Raw genomic sequence first — 17,790 nt, forward strand, 5'->3', positions numbered from 1 at the left:
GGCGCATTCTCTCCTTTGGCTGCCGTTCCATCGTCAGTCTCCGCCACCGGCTGTCGCCGCTCATAGCCCTCACGTTTCCTGCCCGAGCCCCACTCTTCTTAACCCTCGAAACGATGTCGATGACGACTCCTTCCACGTATAGACAACTTCAATAATCAATGTATTACCTTCCTCAATCCACTGCTGGATTAAGGAATCCCCTTGCTGTGCGGGTTGTCATGGAGCCATCGGACCACACACTTCAACACGCCGGTCGGTGCGGTTTGTTCGAATTATAACGCTGGTCAACACACTTTTTCTGGCATAAGGTATTCCAACGGTTTTAATGTAATTTTGGGGTGCTGATTCCAAATCTGGCATCAGTTTTTGTCTATCACATCAGGTTTTTGAGATATCAAATATTGCATTTTCAATCAAAACTGCAGAAGAAAAATATTAATTAAATGTGGATATCTACATAAAATGATATTATAAACCAACTATCCTAAAAATACAGCACCGTATTTTAACACTAAAGCAGTCACTGACTCGCAACAACTTGCAATCATAAGTGACAGAGTTAATTTCGGGTAAAATCAATGAAAATGGGGTATGCCGATAGCATAAAAATGATGTGATAGAGCAAATCTGAGATCAGATTTGGAATCAGCACCCTGAAATCAGTCTAAAACAGCTGCAAAAGTCCAGGCCAGAAATTTATTTTTTATTTTTGTTGACCAGTGTAGTTTTTTCTTTCAGAAAAGAGTGAGGAAATTTGTCCGGTGAGTCTGGAGGTTTATTACCTCCGGCCTAGCAACAGCAACGGGGGCGGCAGAGGCTACAGGGACCTCAAGCGACGCGACAGAGGAAGTCAGGCCGCGGTTGCTGCGGCGACGATGGCGCCGCGGTGTTGCAGAAAACGCCTCCACAGATCCTCCGGTGGGAATTTAACCGCTGCCAAAAAAACTATGGCCGAAGGTGACAACAGCAACTCGCTGAACCTCTCCAGGCCCCTCTCTGAGGACTGAGTGTCGCGATTTAATTTCCCGCAATAAATCGCACAATCGCTTCCGAACGCGAAACGGGCCACTGGGACTGATTGCCGGCCTACCCTAGTACAGCATTTGCTGGGCCCCGTGAAGGCCAAGTGAGCTGTTTTATACATCTGTCCCCTCGCGTGAAAAAAAAGAGCATCACATTGACCACACGGCCTTCTGGGAGTGCATAATTTCACCATTAACGATTTGACAGAAGCAAAGCTCTGAACCGGCTTTGACATTCTGTGTCTCTCGATGTAAAGCTTTCGTGACTGCAGGGATTCATCTTCTTGGTTCTTTCGGTAAAGTTACGTAGAAGGGAAATAATAAAATCAAAACATAATAAAATAATTCTCACGACGTTTCGGCCACAACGCAAGCAGCCGTCCTCAGGTGAAGAACAGGTCTGTCGGAAAGACAGCGTCTGAATGAATTCGTTCAGACAGCGTGAATTCATTAGACAGACCTGTTCTTCACCTGAGGACGGCTGCTTGCGTTGTGGCCGAAACGTCGTGAGAATTATTTTATTATGTTTTATTTTTATTATTTTATTATTTCCCTTCTACGTGACTTTACCAAAAGAAACAAGATGATTCTGTGTCTCATTAGCAGAGTCAGAAGCAATTCTAGTAAACTGCCATATATTCTCTGTTAGACATGGGTACCAGCAGTTTGGTGCACAACAATATAATACATAACACAAAGCAATCCTGAGCGTCAGTGTGGAGAATGTGGCAAAATAAGCCAGGAGAATTGTCTGCCGAGAAATTTTTGCGACTTATATTGTCCGCAACAACACGAATTATAATTTAGCATTTGATACCTATGTATTAAGAATGTGTTGAAATTTTTTGGGATTGGATCGGAAAAAACAATTGTCACTCACCTGCGTGTGACGACTGCCCAGTCCTCCGTGAAGGATCGCACGCAGTCTCGCACGTGCGCGCTCGCATCCCAGCTGCAAGAGAGAGAAAGAGAGAGACGGTGGGGTGTGGGGGCAGGGATGGAGTGAGAGAAATTTGATTGGTTAGTTCAGAGTAAACAAGTAAAAGGCATCACACGAATGCAGGGTCCGAAAGTTCACTAATTCGCAATTTCACACTGCCAATTTACTCACCTGGGATTACACACAGCAATCACGGTGTCCCACCTACTGCCAGACTAATGCCCGTTTGCAGGCCAGGTGCCACATCTCCTAGTGCCACACAGGGACAGCTGCGACTAGGGGTGCCCTTTGATCCGTTGAGCGCTGAGAGATGCCCCAGCATCTTGGAGGGCGGTGCTACTGCAGGTCACTGCGTCGGGTTTTTGCGGCTGTGCTACTGCACAGCTCTCCCATGAGTTTTAGTCTGTTAATTTCCTGAAGAAGCTCTCAGCACTTGTGGACACAAACATGCACACGCTGAAGGGTCGTGACCCCGGTGACCCCCACGACACATGGCTCACCCGAGCCACATGACCTCCGTGATCTCCACGACCTCCGTGACCTTTGCAACCTGACCTACGACCACTCCCGCCCCCCCCCATCCTCTCACCCATCTTCATCCGGCAGGGAGGGGGTGACAGTGCGGCACTCGCGAGGAGCGAAGGTGACGGTGACGTCATCCGCAGGGAACTCGGAGATGACGCGGAGCGGAGCGGAGTCGGGCGCCGCGTGGGAGCTCAGCACCTCCTCCACGTCCACGGGCTCCACTACGTCGCATGCCGGGATCTGCCAGCGCAGAGACACAAAGGCCAAGATCCTTCAGGTAGCTTCTTTTATCGTCGAATATTGCCCCCAGCATGTGTGCTCACCACCCACACCATCCCTAGCATCTACTCACCACCAACACCATGCACTCACCACCCACACCGTCTACCCACCACCCACGCCAGCAACCCCATATACCCACCATTCACACCACCCACACCCTGTCTTCTGTGGCCATTCTCCACATGGATTTCCGCAGGGCGGGGCTGTGTGCTGGGGGACAGAAACACAAACGCACGCGCAGGCACACGTGGACTAGAGTAGCAACAACAGCCGCCACAAAGTGGTGGTGACATCACCACAACGCTTGCGCCAGACTAGGTGCACTCTGAGGCTATCGCAGTGATGGGTCAAGCCCAGGTGTTATGGGTTCACTGACTGAGATGAAATGAGAGGGAGGGAGGGGAAGGAAGGGAGAGAGAGAGACGGAGAGGATGACAAGGAGCGAGAAAAGGAGCGGATGAGAAAGAGAGGATTAGAGAGAGGGGGAGGGAAGAAGAGAGGGAGGAGATGAGAGGAAGGGATGGAGGGGATGAGAGGTAGTGGAGGTGGATGAGAAGTAGTAGGGGGGCCCAGCGGGGGGCCCAGCCCCCCACCCAAGGCTGTGATCAGTCTCTGTTTCTCAGGACTCGCCCGCGTGGCCGCCGTTGAAGCCGAGACAGCTCACCGTGCACTTCCCGTGTAGGAAACGCGCACAATCGCGGCCAAACCCCCCGTGCCAGGCAAGGCCGCGCCGCGCTGGCACACGGCGGAATCTCACGACGCACGGGCGCAGCACACGTCCCGAGGGGGGAACGGGAGGGACGGTCCCCAAATGCCAAGTGGTTTAAATAGGGCCTCACTACGTTAATGCGAAAACTAAAAACGTGCGATGTCTTCTCTCTGGTGGATATAAATAAAATATGGGGTCTCAAGAGGGTGGGGGGTGGGGTAGCGCCCCCCCCCACACCACGAATCTTCCACTGATATCCAACGTCACCGACAATCCGAATGTAACAATGATCACCATCACCATTATCATTATTATCATTATCACAGAATTACCACCATCAGCATTATCACCATCATCAATCATTCGCAATCATTCTTATAGCGCAAGGCTATCACGAAAGTGCGGGTAATGATTCACAGACGGGTATGAGTCTATAGTAGTTTGACAGCAGAAGGCCAAGCTGCTATGTCGGGTTTTTGCCCATTTGGGCAATAATCGGTGTCATTTTTCGAAGTTGGCCACCGGTTTGGACCGTTTCGTCGGCGGACCACGTGGCCTATGCTTTTTATCGAATTGACATCGCGGGGAACCTTTCACGACTGCGAACCTCTGTGGCGAGGGCGCTGTGATGAAATGAAAACGGACTGCGACGGGTTCACTCACCCATCGTGCAGATATTAGCCAATCAAAAATAGGGCTGCATTTCACACAGCGCTATACTGAACCAATGGGATCACTCGACTTTTTGAGCTGGCTCACCAGATCGAATGATCGGAATCCATACAATTAACGTCAATTCACGACCTACACACCCTGTTCGGGCAACACCACCACCTACTTTCTTCCCGATATGGGGCAAGATTTCTGATGGCCGATTTCTAAAACAGACTATGTATTTATAGTGGAGGGTCGAGTAAGAACGTTATAACAACAAACAAAACACACACAATTGTAGTACAAAGTACAAGGAAAGGTGAGCAAACACACCCCAAAGGCATACAAATAAAACTAAAACCATCCGCATCCTAACAACGCAAAGGCCCACCGAGGCGTCAACTTATTTTTCAGAAATAGTGCCGGGACTGTCGCGACTTGTCGGTATTCGCTTCATCAGTACGGGGAGGGGGCAGACGTCTTCATTTGCTCCCCACGACTGGTTCGCAGATATCGCGAGCATCGCCTCAATTCCCTCTTTCTCTACTTCTCTCTCGTCATCCACTCCATCTCCCATCGGCGGCGTTTGACTTTTATATTTGGGGGGTGGTTGGGCAAGGGTTCGCTTTGTCCCTCACATTAGGAATTGGGGGTGCACATAATTTTTAAAATCTTAATTGTAAACTACTGAAAATAAATTAATTAAGTTGTCCAGTTTGGGCAGGGTGTTGATGCCCTCATGCCCCCCCCCCCCCCCGCAAATCCGCCCATGTGCACTACCCCAAAATCAAATGGTACTGATTGTATCATCCCGCCGGGATGGATGTTGGGCTGAGTCACCCCCCGGCCCCTCAAGCAGGCCCAACACAGTCCCGCTGAACAAATGAATATTCGTGAGGCAAGAGCCAGGCCCAATATTTGTGGGTGATTGGCAATGCGTTTGTGTTTTTTTTTCTTCCTTAAATTCAATTGCCCTCTCGGATTCACAAAAAAGTGTTGATTTTTGTTAATGTCATCCCCTCGCATAATGGAAACGCTTCACAAGTGGAATTCATGGGCCAAACATCGCCAAAATGTAGCGGGACCCTCCTTTGGAAGGAGTCTTGAGACTCGCCTGGGTAAGCACTGGGGGGGGAGAGGGGACTTGTTAGTACTACCATTATAACTCAGAGGTAAAAACCTCTTGGGTCTGGCATCGCTGGGAGCCGGTTGGCAGCCATACCAGTCACGACGTTCACTTCCCCCACCCCAGGGCTTATCGGCCCCCCAACACCTGCCAAGCCCCTCCCCTCACTCCCCCTCACCCTCCCAGCCCCTCCCCTCACCTCACCACAAAATCCAAGCCCCTCCCTTCACCCCCCAAATGCCAGCCCCTCCCCCCTGACCCTCCAGCCCTCACCAACCCCTCCCCTCGCCCCTGGCCCCTCCCCCCCAAATCCCAGCCCACCCCCTCCCCTCACCCCTCTTGCCCCTCCCCTCACCCCCCCAAATCCCAGCCCCTCCCCTCACCCCCCCCAAATCCCAGCCCACCCCCTCCCCTCACCCCTCTTGCCCCTCCCCTCACCCTCCGCCCCCTCTTCTCCCCCCCCCCCCCACCCACAGCTGCCGGGACCACAAAACACTAAAACGCTGTACATTGAGTGTACAGTGTAGGGATTGTGTGACTGTGTGGGGTCGACTCAGCCTTAAATGAGTCCCCGGCGCGGCGGTGTGCAGTAAACATCGCCACCGGGGAGACAAAGGCGGCCGGGCGTGGGTGCTGGTCACCCACCCCGTCGTGTCGGCCTTCGTAGGTGCCACTCGCGGACAGCACTTGACCCGCCAGTCTCTTGCAGGCTATACGCGGGGGACCCTTTGTCTTTTGTATACGTGCACCTAGCCTGGCACAAGCGCCGTGGAGACGCCACTGCCACTTCGTGGCGAATGTCGGCCCTGGTTGTACTGTTACTTAGAGCTGCTTTCGTGGCTGCAGGAATTCAAAGAATATGTATTGTGCTTGTAATCAGGTGCGTGCGTTTAAGCCACTGCTTGTCTGTTGCGTCATATCGAGATTCGTGTTGGGTGGCGGCAGGTTTAACGACACATTTATATATTTACGCGATATCCCCCCACCCCCGCCGCTTAACACATTCCTGCGGAGGGAGCTGGTAGGAACGTTGGGTTGCTCGGTCAATGGCCTGCAGGGTCAACGGCGGCGTGGTGTATTCCGAAAATATGTCCGACTGTGAGGGCGGGCACAAGCCGGCGTGAGTAGGTTAAACGTTGAGTTTTATAAGGGCACCACGGGGTGACCAGCCCCTCCCCACCCAGCCCCACCCCCCACCCAGCCCCTCCCCACCCAGCCCCTTCCCACCCAGCCCCATCCCCACCCTCCCACCCCCGACCCAGCCCCTCCCCACCCAGCCCCTCCCCACCCAGCCCCTCCCTGCACGACGGACGGACACAATAATCCCCTGTGGGCTGGTGGAACCAGTGGGTTCCTACCAGTATTACCGACGGTATACTCTTCTCGCACAATACCCACCACCCCATCCCATCCCATGGGGGTGGTGGTGGTGGGGTCACATTTAGCGGAGTCGTACCGAGGTGTATGGTGCTTGCGACTCGGGGGGGAGGTGATGGAAAGGAATGTTGGGGGGCGGTGATGGTAAGGAATGTTGGGGGGCCTTGCATAAGCGCGACCACGACCGTCGGGACCTGCCCCGGCGCAGGTGCGGCTTGGATTTACAATTTGGCGTGGGCTTGGAACTTGCCAGGAGCCCTCACGGTAGGGTCACGTGGCTCGGCACCAGAGATTAATAACAACAACAACAAGAGCGAGCAGCTCACAAAAGGTAGAATTTTTGTTTTGTTTTACAGGATCGAACCACGTGGAATGCGCGCAGGTGTGGAATGCTGCGCGCTCTACGGAGGCGCGGTTAGCGCTGCACTGTGGACTTTGGCGACAATCCAAGGCTCTCCAACACAACCGGTGTGCTGTGCTCGTGACGAACTGGCCACGTTCTGTTTATACGTGACAACCCTTACTAGTTGGCCGTGTCGGGTGGTGGCGGGTTTTAACGACACATTTATATATTTACGCGACCCAACCCAAAAAAAACATCTATCGTGGATGATATTGGTCGCGAAAGACTGCTACGTGTTCAAGTGACAATCCATGAGGTTCGCCGGTTCCGGTTTTGTTCGTTCGATCTCCCGTAGCGGCAGCTAAAACAACGGGCACGTTTCTTAAATATCAGCTTCCACCATCCGGGCCAGTCCTTAGGGTAGCTCACAGTTAAACTCCCCAAGTAAGTCCCCTTCCAAGGCAGCCCTTCTGGCAAACCTCCCCAACCATTGTCACACACCCAGTAGTGTACTGGACTGTCGGTTTTAGTTGGAGTCAGGAAGATGAACGCCTGGATTAGGGAACACGCACATTGGAGACATCGTCATCGTCATTACATTGACAGTTAAGAGAAGCGAGCGGTGCTTGGGCAGGACGCGTCACGGTTAGGAGGGGCGGTGGCCGGTGGTCGAGACTAACACCGGAGTGGCAGCCAAAAGGAAGGGACGCACCCAAGAGGACACGTCCATCGCGGAGATGGAGTAATGAAACTGGCTTGTTGTGCAGGAGCTCGATGGATTGTTGCATGGCGAGACCTGGATGATGGCGACAGTCTTGTTGGAGGTATTTGTCCAGCAGTGGACAGATCATGGCCGATGATGATTATACTGATGTCCCATTTTCCGCACGTCCATTTTGTGCATCTAACTTAGTTCGATCATTCAATATTTTGGAACATAAATCAGCAGACAATATGCCTCTGTATATTTTGTTACTTGCATTCACAATGCTCGTGGTTAATTTGAGATGTGTCTTACATAGTTTTGCATCAAACCAGGACCCATAACTAACAGAGAGGGGCGACTGCCGATAAACATCTGGCAGTTCACCAACATTGTTTCTAACAAGCCTGACTGCTGCCAATGAGACACTGAATGTCGTAACCGGCCCAGAGTTTTGCTCTTGTCGAACCAATGGTGAAAGTATAATGTCCCAAGACTATGTCGTGTGGGATTTGTAAAAAAAAAAGTGATGTTTGTTTACGTTCAGGGACCTATATATGACGGAGGGGCAGTATGTGCTTGTCAGTGTTGTTTATTTATTTAGTAACATATCGCACTTGTCAACAATACGGGCATCTCGAAGCGCCTTACACAAAATACAGATTTACACCAACAGCTTTTTTAAAATTTTGCATCCTGCTTCTCTTGCTCGCCTGCTGGCGCAGCGGGTAACATGCTTCCGGCTGCAAGTGGTGGGGAGGGGGGTGGGTGGCTTGTGGTTGCCCTAATGTTCCCTCCCGGTATCTTGACTGCAGGGCAAGGAGCGTCAGTAGCAGCAGCAGCGGCGCGTTATGTGCAAGGGCGATTCCAGTTCCTTGAAGGAAGTAGGGGCCCTTGTATGCCAGATCCTGTGGCCAGCCAACTGTGCAGCTGCTCGTCAAAATAATAATAAAATACACGTTGGTGAAAAATGCACATCCCTTTGTTGACTGCTGGATGAAGTTTCTTCCCACAGTGTTCGCTTGTTTAAAACCTGTTTCGTAGGCTGCAGGGTGGTGTAGTGGTACTACCATTTATGCCTCGAGAGCAAGCCGGTCGTAGTGGGTTCGATTCCTGACTCGGGCGGCTTGCTGTGTGGAGTTTGTGAGTTCTCCCCCTGTTCTGCAGAGTTACAGTGAATCTGACAGTATAAGGTGTGTGTGAGAGTATGTGTGAGTGTGTGAGAATAATTGGAGTGTGTCTGTTCTTCATCTGTTTTGCATGGGTTTCCTCTGACCTTAGTTAAAAACGAACACATAATGTAACCGGTATTGGGCCAAACATCCCAATGCTGAAAAATTATCTGCAAACTACTCAATTGGGATTACACTCATCAGAAACATCACTCCCTCCCGCAAAAAACGTCACAGGACCCTCATGAATAAGAGTCTTGAGACTTGGTGAGACTTTCCAATGAGCACAGTTGGCGATGTACCATGCGAAATAAATTTCGATTTAAAGCTTTCGTGACTGCAGGGATTCAAATTCTTGGTTCTTTCGGTAAAGTCACGTTGAAGGGAAATGATTAAATAATAAAAATAAAACAATAAAATTCTCACGACGTTTCGATTGCAACACAAGCAATCATCATCAGGTGTGAAAACCACAGCAAGGAAAATTGTGTGATTTTCACACGTGATGATGATTGCTTGTGTTGCAATCGAAACTTCGTGAGAATTTTATTGTTTTATTTTTATTATTTCCCTTCTACGTGACTTTACCGAAAGAACCAAGAACATGCTAAATAAGTTGAACATACATATAAGGGTAGAAATGTATCTAGGAAAGATGTACCGAGCCTCAAGGTTTAATCTCTTCAAGGTTTAATCTCTTCAAGGGTCCCGAGACTCGCGTCAATCCACTGCTGGATGAAGGCCTCCCAATGCCGGCGTCACCCGTGGGGATTGGTTTGACCATACTTCATCACGCTGGTCAATGTGGGCTCGTGGCAAAGTGGGTGTGAGGACTCGAGTTTGGTTCAGATATCGTTCACCGCTGATGTTTGCCTTGGCCGGTAATCAAACTTGGTGGGCTCCAACCACTACGGACGGCCCCTTCTGCCCGAGCTTTCCGTACACCTGCCCACACGGCTTATTTAATATGAGTCCGGGACACGAAATCATAATTTTCATCGGAACATGATCAATACACTGTTGGATGAAGGCCTCTCCAAGCCATCGCAACCTCTTGCTGGGTGGTGAAGGGTTATATCACTAAAAGTCGACATGATACACGACGATCCGGCCCAATTAAAAACCAATTATGAATCACAATATGGGCCGTGAAAGCCTACGTATAAAACGCAACTATTTCATTTTGATTTTTCTACAGACCGGTTTTACGAAGCTTTGTTGGAAACCTTCGTAACAAATTTAGCTCGTACAAGTTGGTTTGGGCGATGCTCTTGTTGCGTTACACTTGGGCAAGGAATTCCTAAAATTCCGAGGACTCGCTCAGTCCGGCATGTGTTGGGCGCACGATGCAGGGAAGCTACGTGATGAGGAAGGGGGTCTACAAGCACTGGGGTCGACTAAAGGGGCAATGTTAAAAACTCGTTCACCCACAAGCGCCTTTGTTGTCTGATGAGTCGCGGGTTTGTGTGAACAGCAGGGAGAACAAGTAAACGGAGTGAGTCGAACTGTGACTGGTGATCTTAAAGAGAAGGGGGTCCTTGCTCGTACGGTCGGAAGTTTACCTGCAGCATTCACTCAATGTGGCAGGTGAACTGCTGAAGTGGGGGTGGGGGGGGGTGCTTCCACTTGCTCAAGAGGCATGGGGGAGATCCCGTTGGATGCTGCGTGGATTTATGGAATTATTTAATCTTTAGTCGACCTGCTGTGGCTAAATGGGAAACTCGGCTAGGCTAGGTCCGGCTATGTATGTACGGTGCACTTCTTTCGCACCGTACTAGGCAGCCGTTCTCATCGGAGGTGCGGGGGAAGGACCACAAACTAAACACAAAGAGCAGTTCTAAATAAATGAGTTTTCAATTTAGATTCAAAAGTGCATCGCTCCAGTGACTTCCGAATAGATAGAAGAGCGTTCCAGACGGCCGCTGAAGTGCATCTGAAAGCGTGCGATGTAGTGACCGTCTTTATTCAACGGTTAGTCAAAAGCCGCCGCTGCGAAGACTAGCCGGGGCTTGAATGTATTAAGTTAATTGTGTGGCCATCTGTGGGCAGGCGATTACAATACAAACTATCACGCGTGGATTGTAAACGTGTTGCAGAGACGTTAGCATGGCTTTCATTTTGAAATAAAAATCTACATTTGGGTTATGTTTTTTCCCACAGCTCCAACCCCCCCCCCCCTCATTTTGTTCCCATGACTCTCCTCACTGGGCAGCCCAGGACACCCTGGCGGGACGATGTCGCTCAGCTGGCCTGGGAACACCTGGGAATGCCCCAGGAAGAGCTTGAGTCGGTCGCCAGGGAAAGGGAGGTGTGGACCGCCCTTACTCAGCATGCTGCCAGCCGAGACCTTCGCCAGGACAAGCGCACTGAGAAACAAATGAACGACTCTCCTCCCCATTCCACGCACACAGAGTGTGCGGTGAAGTAAGGCGCTTAATTCCAGCCAGGGGTCGGACAGGGGGGTCAGCGTCCCGGAAAGTATTGCCGCACCCGGCATCACCGCATCCTGGATACCTGGTATCGCTATGGCTGTGGCTACGACTTAGACACGTGCCATCTTCTCCAGTCCCAGACAATATTCAGTGCATCCCATGCGGGTCTATCCGTCCTATGTGCATATATAGGTTTCTGTTTTAGTATTTGGGTATTTGTTGGTATATGGGTCTTTGTTAGTTTACGGGTCTCCATGTTAGTCTGCAAGTCTCCAGGTCAGGCCAGGGATGAATCTCAGCTGGGTCTGGCCAGGTTGGGTCAGCACCCGGGAAATTATTTCTGCACCTGGCACACCACATCTACCATACTGTACATCTTCACTACGGCCGTGTCTACTATTCAGCGAGACATAATGCCCCTGTGATATGGGTCCACGGTGGTGGTTGCCGATGAATAGGCGCCGAGGGTGGTGATGGATTTGTACCGCAGCGTTTCACCTTGATGAGCGAGGATTCCACGCATACCACCGGCGTCACAGCCAGAACCACACTGCGGGAACTCCTCCGCACACAGCAAGCACCCACACTCACCTGGCAGACTCCCTCAGCCAGATACTCACCCCGTGCAACCAAACTCACCTTCCGCACACACAAAGATCCCCCCCCCCCCACCATAGCCTCAATAGGCTGTTGGGATAAGTGCTGTTAGCGAGCACCGATGAAGGCAGGCACCGCACACGAGGGGGCGGGTGGCCAGCACTATACCCGGCCACGTTTGTCTCCCGAGTGCCGAGTGGCGATGTTTACACACCGCACCCACTGGTGTCGGTGTACGTGAATGGGAATCGAACTCGGGTCTCTGCCAGGTTCATAGCACAGCGCGCCAACCGCTACACTACAACAACAAACAACACGCACCGCTGCTCCACCACCCGCGTTCGCGAGAGGCCCGGGGCCCTTGCCCACACTCACCGCAGGATGGAGGGGCGTGGTGAAGGCCTGGGAGAGGCTCCCGCTGTAGCGCAGGCTGGAGGAAGACGCCTGCTTCCTCAGCTCCGCAGCGCCAGCCCTGCAAGACGGAACGCAATGAACGCACGGTGGTGGGTGGGGGGGGTGTGTGTGGCTACATGGACAAGCAGGTCAGAGAGATGAGACGCAGGGAGCGAGAGCTGCTGCCTAGCAATTGCTTCATGGTCTCAGCCGGTCAGGTCGGTCGGTCAGTCTATTGGATGGTCGGGAGGTCACTCGGGCAGCTGGTCACTCAAGCAAGTCAGTAGCTTTACCTTGTCAAGTTGGGTATCGTCACTCTTGGAATTCGTGTATTCAGCCATTCACTCAGCTAGTAGCTCAGACAATTGGTCACTTACTCAGGCATCAACAGGTTATTTGGTGAAATGGCGAAATGATGACTGTTGTGGTGTGTGATAAGAGGGTCCCCAGTTTGAAGGGAAAAGTGTGTAGTGTATAGTGTAGTGTATAGTAGTGTATAGTGTAGTGTATAGTACAAGACGATGGTGAGGCCGGTGCTGTTGTATGGGGCCAAGTGCTGGGGCACAAGAAAGAGGGAGGACCAAGCTATAGCAGTCGCAGAGATGAGGATGTTGCGGTGGATGTTGGGTGAGAAATTATGAAGTGAGAGGAAGACTCAAGGTGGTAGACATCACAGAGAAGATGAGAGAGAAAAGGCTGGCGTGGTTCGGTCATGTGGAGGTTCAAGTTGATGCCAGTGGAAAGAAAGAGAACAAGAGAAAGGCAGAAGAGGTAGGGGCGATGTGGTGCGATGGGACACGGTGGCCCGAGGAGCGGAAAGAGAGATGGCGCAGGGACAGGGCAGCGTGGAGAAGGTTGGCAAGAACAGCGGACTCCACATGAGTGGGACAAACGGCTGGAAGAAGAGAACAAGGAGACATTTTGGGAAATTGTCTTTATTCATAACACAATAATTTAACCGGCCAATCACCCAGGCATAAGATAGTTACTCAGCCAATAAGCCAGTCAGCAAATCGCACAGTCACGCAGCCATAAGACAGTCACTCAGCCAGTCAACCAATTACATAGTCACTCAGCCAATAAGCCAATTAGACAACCACTCAGCCAGCTGTGTGAGCTGGTGGCGGTGAGTGGGTGGGGGTGGGGGAACACGTGTAGTGTCCGCCGGTCCTGCCAGCTCATCGTGTTGGTCAGCGTGCGGTCGCCCCGGGGGTGGGTCTTGGGGCGATTACGTTGATGCAATCCACACGCGGCGCGCCGAACGCACAACGCCGGCCAACGCTGGGAACCGGTGCCGAGTCAAATTAAGCACAATTCCCTCGGCTGAGCGAACGGCAAGCACTTCTAATCGCCCAGGAAACTTAATTAGAAAGAACAATCATTGCCAGTGAAAGATGGATTTAATGAGAGAAATTCAAACCCTCCCTGCCACCCACCCACGCCAGCTACGGGACCCCCACCGCCCCGCCTCATCCAGCACGCCACCCCAGCAATTATGGAACGTCGTAATCGCGTTATCGGTGTGAACGTTCAGAGTGAAGCGTTTTTAACCGGCGAGACAAAGCAGTCGGGAAGTGATCGGGTCAGGGCGTCGAGCAATAAGTCTTGATAAAGGGCTGACTTATCAGTATTTTTTGTTTAACAACATCGGCTACACACAGGGCTTTTTAAAGAAGTGCTCACTTTCAGCGAAAATTGGTTCAATAGAAGCAAACGAACTCTGCACCGGTTTTGACATGCAGTGTCTTATCAGCATGATGCAATGCTGCGTGGGTCTGCTGCCAGATGTTTATCGGCAAGGACCCCTCTCTGTTGGATATGCGTCTGAGTTCGATGCAAAACTATTTAATACACGGCTCAAAGTTACCATTTGCGCCATTTTTTGGCTTCAAATTCGGGTCACCGGGTTATTCACGCGGTGTGCTAATAACCACTGCGCCACCGCTCCACACACACACACGAAAGTAAACACACACTACGGCAGTGATGTCTGGAAGTTTGTAAAATGATGTGGATCAACAGCATCGCTTGCACTCGAGTCAGCATCAAGGTGCCCCACACGTTGCTCGCTACGAGTGGTGACGGCGGTGCCAGGCTAGCTGCACGCTCGCTCTGCCACAACGATACAGCGGACGACGCTGTTGATACATGCAAGAAGAAGCATGCATAAAACATGGATTCGCTGACGTTGCTCAACATGCGTTTGTCCTAGAAAGTGTGTCTGTTGGCACAGTGATGACCCGTGCGACTCAATTCCCGACTCGTGCGACCTTCCTGCGTGGACTCTGCATCGTTGTCCACTCTCTGCCGTGCGAGCTGCCTCCGGCTTCTCACCTTTCCTGCCAAAGCTAACAAACAAAGACAAAGATCGCCCGTATAGCCTCTAACAGACTGTCGGGGCAAGTGTTGTTAGCGAGCACCTATGAAGGCCGGCACGGCACACGAGGGGGTGGATGGCCAACACCACGCCCGACCGCCTTTGTCTCCCCAGTGAAGATGTTTACACACCACACCAGGCACTCATTTGAGGCCGAGTCGACCTAGGGGGGAGGCCCAGGATCGGTTCAGATAATCGTCAATGGTGTTGGTCGTGAGCGGGAATCGAACTCGGGTCGCCAGGTTTGTAACGAAGCGTGCTAGCCGCTACAAAGACAAAGACCCCCCGTGTAGCCTGAACAGACTGCTGGGGCAAGTGCTGTTAGCGAGCACCTATCAAGGCCGGCACGGCACACGAGTGGGTGGGTGGCCAGCACCACGCCCAGCCGCTCCACATACCACACATATAGCCTATACCACTCAACACACACACACAGGAAACTAGTCAGGAACCATGACTGTACGGCCAATGGACAATCAATTACAAAAGTGATGGTTTATTTATGATGGACTATTCTATTGTGTGCTGTTGGGGGAGGGGATGATGGTTGGTGTCCATGCACCAACCATCACCCCCTCGGGTTAAACGACACAATATTTGACGATACGATATTCAAGTTGGCCCCATCGCATCGTGAATGTATTTCGCAGTGCCGTTGGATTGTATCCATTGCTCCGCTGTACTTCCAGAGAGAGTTGAAGCTTTGCTATGCTGTTCGAATCATTCCAAGTTTCATCTGCAACGCTCATAACGCAACAGCCTACTGTCAGTCACGCAATCTGTCAAGCGTATAACACACACGAAGCTGCTCGTCACACAATGTGTCACGCGTATAACACAGACGAAGCTGCTGGTCACACTCTTTTCACGCTCACGCTGTCAGACACGCAATTAATTATTAACGATGCCGATCAATTGCGGAAGTGACGACGTCACACGTAACCGGCAATAAATCGATACAATTGAAATGCTTTTGTTGGTGTAGCAAAGCGTGAAAGTTCACGGACGATCGCTGTCGTTTTATCGCTTGAAGCATTGCATTCGTTACGTCCTTGACATTTTGTCAGGAAATGAAAAAGTACATTCATATTTTCTAAAAATTTATTGAGCGACGATCAACCAACACCATCGGACCAAAATATATCTACGGCCAAAAAGGAACGGCGAGGTCGATTGTGTCGCAGTCACAAAACACGAGACGCAGACGATACGCCTCCGTCCCATACGTGTCGCTCCACATAAAGAGGATTCTTTTTATTAAAACCTTTATATTAAGTTCACTTGCTTGCTTGCTTGCGCGCTTACGACCGTGCAAATCTTTCGTCGTTTTTTAACCCACTTCCCGTGATCCAATCGAGCTGACATTTTGCACACAGACTCGTTGTGCTTGACAATTTATTTTCGTGAAAAATGTTTCCAAAATTTTCCACTTTTTAGGTACATTTTTTTTATATTTAATTACCAATTGCTTAATGGTGGCAGACAATCATCTGATCCATAGGTGGCAGCCATCTCAAGCCAGAAGACGAGAGGACTCTAGCCGCCCGTTTCAAAGACCAATGTGGGCTGGGTTGTGGCCCATTGAACACGCATATAAAGGATTTATAGTGAAAAACTTTGTTTTTACGGGTTAATTTTTTTACTCATCTCATCAGCTGCGCTACCTGCTGAGAGGGCATCGCATGACCATCAGTGGTTCAACGCAAGCTAAAATGTGGACCCGTTTCGACAGCCACGGTCTCATCGGCAGTCAGGCTTTGCCTGAACCAATGTTTGGGTGAACTGTCAGTTGTTTGTTGGCAAGGGCCCTCTCTGCTTAAATTTTGACACAAAATTCTACAATAAATAGCACAATATAATCATTGTGCCTTCGTTGTGGAGAATATAAATAACATAACACAGCAGGTATAACATCTCCTTCCCATGTGTCTCTCTACAGGAAGTATACTTTTGTTTATGTCAAGTAACCTGGGTCTTTCATCTCTGGGTGAGCCACCAACCCCAAATAACCACCACTCCACCACCCTCAATCGTTGCAGACGTTGGAAATGCCAGCGTGGGTTCATAATGGCCATCCCTAGGTACCCTGGTAATTCCCCTACCCACGAACCTCACTCCCCATACCCTATTAGCTACCCTAATTGTACCACTCATAACCCTTGTAAAGCGCCTTGGATAAAATATAAGATGTTGAACTTCTTTCGCACCGTACGTATCCAACCGTTGCTTAATCGACAGTGCGGCATGGAGGTGGCCCGGACTTTGTGGGCACTTAATCGAGAACTTTGACAACCACGGAGCGGCGTTGGGTAGCACATGGCCATTGTGACAACACCCGAGATGGGTTTACAGTCCAGAGGGAAACTGCAAACTGACCATGACATCAGCAGCAGTAGCAGTTGTAGAGTCATCAGCACTATTTTATTTCTCATCATCAGCAACAGTAGCAGCAGTAATGGAATCTTCAGGATAATTTAATTATCATTGCCATCGGCAGCAGTTAAATTATCAGCAGCAGCAGTGTTTGTTGCAGAATTAAGTCATCAGTAGCAATAGTATTTGTTTAACAGTAATCAACAGCAGAATAATAATTTTCAGTATCATCAGCAGCAGCCGCAGTATAAAAATCAGCAGCAGTAATAATTGTATAATAGTAATCAGAAGCAACAGCAGAATAATTATTCTCACAAACAGTGGCAGAAGTAGCAGTACCATCATCAATCGTAGAAGGAAACTCCCAGTGCCATCATCATAAAAATCATCAGGAGCATCATCATCATCAGCAGCAGGATCATATGAATCTAACAGGAGCAGTCGTAACTACATCATCAACATCAACTTCCTTTCCTTCAGCAGAAGCAGTGGAATGAATCAGCATCCGCATGTGACAAGAGCATCCGTACAGCGCTTGTGCCAGGCTAGATGCACACAGCACCCTCTGGACAATCATAAGTACAAAGGCCGTACCTAGATCTGGTCGTGAGAGTTGGGAGAGTTAGGGGAGATTCAGGGAGAGTGGATAAAGTGAAGGGAGAGCAGAGTGGATGGACAGTGAGGAGAGGAGAGTACAGAGGGGAGTGAAAAGAGTGGAGATAGAGGAGATGGGAGTGGAGAGTGGAGTGGAGGGGAGAGAGAATA

The 17,790-nt window shown here is 50.6% G+C and overlaps 1 protein-coding gene and 1 long non-coding RNA gene across 2 annotated transcripts in view; one reads left to right on the forward strand and one right to left on the reverse strand.

Annotated features, from left to right (window-relative positions):
* Nucleotides 1–17,790, reverse strand: part of LOC133349360 (dedicator of cytokinesis protein 7-like) — an 80,388-nt gene that overhangs the window by 61,791 nt on the left and 807 nt on the right. The window contains exons 2-4 of the mRNA XM_061562726.1: nucleotides 12,258–12,354; nucleotides 2,552–2,727; nucleotides 1,903–1,974 (exon numbers count right to left, since the gene is read on the reverse strand). Of these exons, the coding sequence (XP_061418710.1) occupies nucleotides 1,903–1,974; nucleotides 2,552–2,727; nucleotides 12,258–12,354 (345 nt within the window). The remainder of the gene's footprint in view (nucleotides 1–1,902; nucleotides 1,975–2,551; nucleotides 2,728–12,257; nucleotides 12,355–17,790) is intronic.
* Nucleotides 2,606–8,656, forward strand: LOC133350027 (uncharacterized). Its single transcript, XR_009756002.1, has 4 exons — nucleotides 2,606–2,764; nucleotides 6,992–7,103; nucleotides 7,746–7,802; nucleotides 8,497–8,656. It is a non-coding gene; the product is annotated as an uncharacterized LOC133350027 (long non-coding RNA).

The sequence above is a fragment of the Lethenteron reissneri genome, chromosome 4, assembly GCF_015708825.2.
Source record: "Lethenteron reissneri isolate LAM-NWPU_2019-01 chromosome 4, ASM1570882v1, whole genome shotgun sequence".
In the NCBI taxonomy this organism is placed as follows: domain Eukaryota; kingdom Metazoa; phylum Chordata; class Hyperoartia; order Petromyzontiformes; family Petromyzontidae; genus Lethenteron; species Lethenteron reissneri.